Raw genomic sequence first — 5,949 nt, 5'->3', positions numbered from 1 at the left:
TAACAACTACTGTATTCAGTTAGAACATGCAAGTGCACAAAAAAATATTTTTTTTAAATTTACTGGTTCCAACTATACTGAATACCTTATCATTCTGTCATCATATGGTTGCAAAAAGAAAATGCAATTTGACTGTGGATGAAAACATGTTTTCATATTTGTCATACAATAGGTAAACTAAATTGGAGGACCATCACAATGTGGGAAAGAAAATGTTTCCGGAAGTGTGTGTGAAGTATAATTGAATTTACATAGAGCCTTTAAACTTCTTTGGAAAGAATGATTTTTATATCAGTTAAAAATTACAGTACACACTCTGGTAATGTTATACATTTTCAAAAACTTGTTACTAGAATACTTGTTTTCAATACTAATATCATATCAATCTTGAAGCTATCATGGTGACAAAAATTGATAAAATCTTTTCTGGCAATGCAACATATCAGTTCAGAACATAATACTGTAGCGTGTACGGTGGTTGCTATGCGGTGACTATAAGACGTTAGGATATACAAGAGCTGTTTCTGGGAAACGGCTCGATGAAAACCTTCCCATTGCTAGGCAGTAGATTCTTAATAAAGCAACAGTTTGACTACAACAGTGTAAGAGCTGTGTTTTTTACATGGTCCATGCCAAGATGTTATAAGCAAGGGACAAAGTCAGCTGATAGTCAGTTCTGTACGGGAGTCTGTGAAGAGAAGACTTGAGCCAGCGGCATAGGAATAGCTATTGTTGGAGCCGTTACCAGGAAACATCTAATAACAGGCTAAGAACACAAGACTGTGTGCTCTAGTGAATTATAAACTGTGGAAATAGTGATAGTATTATAGTTATTTATAGTTCAAACCTGTAAGTGATCAATAAATCAAGTCATCAACCCAAAACCCAGCTGAGAGTCACACATACTGCATGACAATACTACTAATAGTTAAAACCTACGAGTTAAGATCTGGCCCCAAGCCTCTGAGGTTTAAATTCCCTATTCCTATATAATAAACGTTAATTAGCTCTTTGCATTCCCTTGCCTCCTGCATTCATCACTGACATTCCAAGCATTCAAAACATATGCCTTTCCACCCCAAGTCCTTTTTTTTTTTAAATTGCAAAGGGCAGGCAGGCGGAGGAGGAGTAACTGGACACCATGGTGAGGGTTTCAAAATTTTGGTCAAGAGATCTCTGGGGAAGAGACTACTTGATCCACCTAGATATGGATGGGAGGATAATATTTAAATTAATACTAGAGAAACAGAGGAGGTATGGACTAGACTGAACTGACTTAGAACAGAACACAATTGTTGACTTTTGTGAATATGGTGATGAATTTTCTGCTTCCATAAAAGATATTGGACTTCTGAACCAGCTACGTACCAAAGTTTCAAGGAAGAGCATGTGCCATGGAGTTAATCATTCTGTATATTAGCATTAAGAACCTTCATATATTCCAACAGTCAGCAGTACATTGCGCCTCGTAAGATGCAAATGGAGACCAGCAGAGTTCTTTGTGCCATATGATCGCAGTGAATAACTGCCACTATTTTTGATGTCTGGATTGTGTGAGACATCAACATCCTCGAGCACCATCTCCTCTGCAAGCCGTGAGAAGTCCCAGAGCTTAACTGAACAGTCCTGTGAGCCTGAAAAATAAGCAAATTGTGACAGGAATACCATATTATAAATTATATCACTCTTGTATTACTGAGCAGGCTGACATAATGGGAATGTCTTATATTTATATTTAAATGGTACCTAGTTTGAATCTTGGACAGATTAGAAGTTAGTCTAAATGAAAAGATGATTATTAAATTACACTAGAACTGTCATTTAATGTTTTCCACTTTGAGGGTTTCCTTCTTCTACTGTTTAATTTCAAAGACCACAAGTTAATAATCTCAGTGTTATATTTCCCTGCATTAATATTTCCCTCAGTTTAACATTCTAATCCACTGCTCTCCAAACAAACCTTAAATCTAGTTTCACTGTATATAATTTGAAGCAGCTACTGATTAATGTTGTATTTTAGCGTCCTGTTGCACTGCTTCTCGTCCATGATATGTATCTATTGACCGTCTTCTGNAATATTACTTTTGACTTCTATCTGTTACATGTTGTTTTATAATGTTTAGTACTCACTGTGTCTTGTGATGTGTCCTTTTTTGGCTGCGTGTGTTGTAATGCTGGACGCGTGTGTCTTCGTATTGATTGAGTTATGATGTTGTGGGGGTAGGTGGTGGGGTTGTGTTATGTGCATTACAACGCACGCATCATTTTATAAATGACACATGATGGTGAGCAGTGCAATAGTTTAATGTAAATAACACACCTGAGGATGGCACAGTGATGCCGAAACATGTAGTGAAGTGACATGTGAGACTGTGTGCACCAGAAGATGGTCAGTACATACATATCATGGACGAGCTACTGAATACATGCTGAAGGCAAGAAGACAATGTAGGTTGTTCCCATTCAGAAAAATAACTTTACATAATGAAGGGTTAAGTGGGTTCCTGGTCACCATGGCATCACACATGCTTCAGATGTATATGGAGGGACAGCCTCCAAGCATGTAAAGTAATTGTGGATATAAGGCCGCGCCATAACTCAAGTGGTTAATCACTGGCTTCCCACCGTGGCGGCTCAGGTTCAAACCCGGGTCTGGTCAAGTGGGATTTGTGGTGGACAAAGTGGCGCTGGGGCAGGTTTTCTCCGAGTACTGCGGTTTCCCCTGCCAATCTTCATTCCACCAACTGCTACACAATCACCCTCACCTATCATCTACGGCTGGTACAATAGGCCAGAAGTGGCCGCAGTACAAGGGACTTAGTCCCACCCCACTAGCAATAAAAAAAAAAGTGGTGCTGGGGTAGGTTTTCTCCAAGTACTTCAGTTTCCCCTGCCAATCTTCACTCCACCAAATTCTCTATCACCATAATCACCTGGGGCAGGTACAATAGGCCAATCAGTGGCCGCCATGCCGAGTGGACCCAACTGGACTCCACCCCCCACTATGCAAATCAGTCTAACTGTGACTGCTGAATCAACTATGGATAGCAGGCAAGTGGTGATCCACCAGCTTGTAGGTTGGGTGGGGGCTAAACAAGCCCTCAATGTAAAAACATGAGCATGTTATGAAATATCACTTGTGCTTGGGCACATATACTGGAATCAGCAGCAAGAACAATAAATTTAGTGATCTTACAGGTAATATGGAACAAGGGTGGTACTAAATCAGCAGGAATACTTGACCCTGGTGTGGATGGGAGGATAATATTAAAATGGATGTAACTAGCTTAGGACATAGTCCAACGGCAAGCTGTTGTGAACATGGCACTAATCTACAGGTTCCATAAAAAGCAGGGAATATCTTGAGCAGTGAGAGGTCCATGAGCTTCTCAAGAGGAATTCTGTTTCATGACGTTACTCAATTAGTATCTTTAATTTATCAAAGAGAGAACGTTTGGTGTAGACCTAAGAACTAAACTTTTTATTCTTACTCCAAATGTTAGGTCACAACAGATACACCAGCTGAAGATGAAGTCAAGGTAATTTGCCGGCAGAAGAGATGATGAATATGATCTGATCCCAATTTTTGTGAAGTGCATCCACTGTTTAAATACACATTATGCATACTAAGTGAATAAGTGGCATTATATGCTTGTCAGCTCTATGGTCATGTGCACCTGAATAGAAGTTGGTTTAAGACATCCTTTACTAAACCTGGTATAAGATTCAATAAACTTAAGCACTGATCATACTGTAATCTGACCAATAAAGGTAAAATGTAAAGTTTTCCCCATGCTTAATTAAACACCATGCCATGAGGATGTATGGGGGAGTGGCTGTGTAGCTTCATCATTCTTGACCTCAGTACTAGATGGTGAGTAGCCAGGTTCATACCCAGACACTATAGGATGTCATGGAAGCACACATCCACATGCCACATTACATGTAACACCAACAACACTAGTTTGAGTAGCTAGCTTTGTCACACAGATTCTCAAACCAGTTGCTGTGAAGGTGCCAATGACAAAATGAATACCAGTGGTGTTGACAGATCAATTACAGACTGCTGTGACTGCTGTGAAGTTGTGCATGAAACTGCCAAAGTCTATTTTTGAACAGATCAAGGAACAGTAAAGCTGGAGCATTACCATCTGGTCTCCACACCAAGACCTGCCAGATAAAACTTTTACAATATTCAGTGACTGTCTGCATTTAATGTGGAGTCATCTCAAGTGAGGTTCCCAGAAGAGTTTGCTGTCAAAAGGTACACCTTGAAATCTGACAGCTGGAACAAACAGTAGAGTACTGCTGTTAAGATACAAATCATGGGGAGGAGGTAGATGTGATGCGTACATACAGGATCTGTGCTACAGAGAATGAAAATCCAGTCTGCTATGATTCAAATTGCCCAGACTATAAACCTACATTGACAAGTATGCATCTTCAATATGAAACATGACTTCAATCACAACTCACATATATGTAAATACATATTGTGACATGTTGCGCAACGGAGGACCCCTACCTCCCCAGCGGCACGTGGCGGTAACGTAGCGCTCTCGTTACTACTTGTACCGCTACGCAGGACACCACTCCCCCCCCCCCCCCCCCCGGGCGGCGGTGACGTGCCGAGCAGAGCTGAAGTGAGCCGAGCGGAGCCAAAGCGAGCCGAATCCCAGCGCACTGGTCGCTATGCAACGCGGATAAACGGTGGTTGCGATAGACGACCCTAGCAACAGTGATGCCTACCACGTGGTTGTTTTCTCGTTGGCCTGCTGAGGGTTTATAAGGGAGCTACACAGCCGCTGACAACAGTTCTCAGTTGGCAAGTTACGAGTTACAGACACGTGTGCGATAACTAAGAAGTCAGCGAGCGGAAGACTTATTGCGTGCTTACGAGACTTAGTGAGTGCTGTAGTACAGTTATATTTGGAATGTGTAATTCAGAGAGACTTGTATAGCTCCCGCCTTATTAATACGTGAAGACTCTTGAAGATAGTGTGAAGAGATTTGGTTGTAGGGTTTGTAACGTGTGGAAACCCGTAACATTGTTATCATTAATTGTAGCCGATACTTGTAGATTGTTAAATAAACCAATTAACCATCTCTACGGCATCTTCAGTAACGGAACACGTTACAATATATTCAATAACTGTTCAGTAACAATTCAATGACTGTTAGGAAAAAAAACTTCAGTTGTTACATTAAAAAAATGTTGACTGAACATTAAATTCCTAAATATAAAGCATTCAGACAGAAATGAAATGATCTTGTGTTAGCGTCCAAGAATAGCACATGGCTTGGGTCTTGCCTGTACACTATTTCAATGCCAACAGTTTGGAGATACCTGATGTGAGGATGTGTCCATCTCGACTAAAGGCAAGGGTGTGAATGGGACCCTTGTGGCCTGTCAGTTCTGCCAGAAGGTGGCCATGAGCCAGGTCCCACAGTAGGACTCTTGAGTCTGCACCTGCTGATGCCAGAAACCTCCCCTCCACTGAGAAGCACAGGGAGTATACTGGAGCCTGTGGCAGCATCACAATGACAATAATTTAGAAAGATTACACTCATGGTAGAACACATACTTAGTGTGTTTGATAACAAACTGCTGAGGAAAACGTCTGACCTACAAAATTTGATGGTGAAGAGGAACTGAGAACAGCATACAATAAAAATGCTCATAATATGTACTATGGGAGTCTGCTGTAGCAAATATAGCTTATTATGAGCATTTCTTTACATACTGTCAATTTAATTATGTAGAGCATAGAAATATTGATTGATGTTGATGAAAATACTTTTTCAGAAATTCAACTGTAATGTTTTTTCTTCTTCTCATATGTGGATTCCAAATGTTTGGCAAAATGGTGTAGCTGCTAAGTTTGAATCTTGACAACACACTACTCTCATGTTTTGACCCCTTAGGCTTTCAAATGCTCAACTGTGCAT

At 40.6% G+C, this 5,949-nt stretch overlaps 1 protein-coding gene across 1 annotated transcript; it reads right to left on the bottom strand.

Moving 5' to 3' along the window:
- Nucleotides 1–266: 266 nt before the first annotated feature.
- Nucleotides 267–5,566, bottom strand: LOC117283076 (transcription initiation factor TFIID subunit 5-like). The gene is made up of 2 exons (XM_033755390.1): nt 5,348–5,566; nt 267–1,634 (listed from the first exon to the last, which is right to left on the bottom strand). Exons 1-2 carry the CDS (start codon nt 5,535–5,537, stop codon nt 1,423–1,425), a joined length of 402 nt encoding a protein of 133 aa, XP_033611281.1. The 5' UTR covers nt 5,538–5,566; the 3' UTR covers nt 267–1,422.
- Nucleotides 5,567–5,949: the final 383 nt, after the last annotated feature.

Source organism: Cryptotermes secundus, unplaced genomic scaffold (assembly GCF_002891405.2).
Source record: "Cryptotermes secundus unplaced genomic scaffold, Csec_1.0 scaffold1171, whole genome shotgun sequence".
Classification (NCBI taxonomy): Eukaryota; Metazoa; Arthropoda; class Insecta; order Blattodea; family Kalotermitidae; genus Cryptotermes; species Cryptotermes secundus.
This window is presented reverse-complemented; position numbering and strand designations above follow the sequence as displayed.

Bases quoted from the DNA above. Each gene is read 5' to 3' on its own strand.
- LOC117283076 (XM_033755390.1), bottom strand. From the start codon at position 5,537: ATGCTGCCACAGGCTCCAGTATACTCCCTGTGCTTCTCAGTGGAGGGG. The intron at 1,635-5,347 runs GTATCTCCAAAC...CTTATTTTTCAG, and splicing joins TGGACACATCCTCACATCAG to GCTCACAGGACTGTTCAGTT.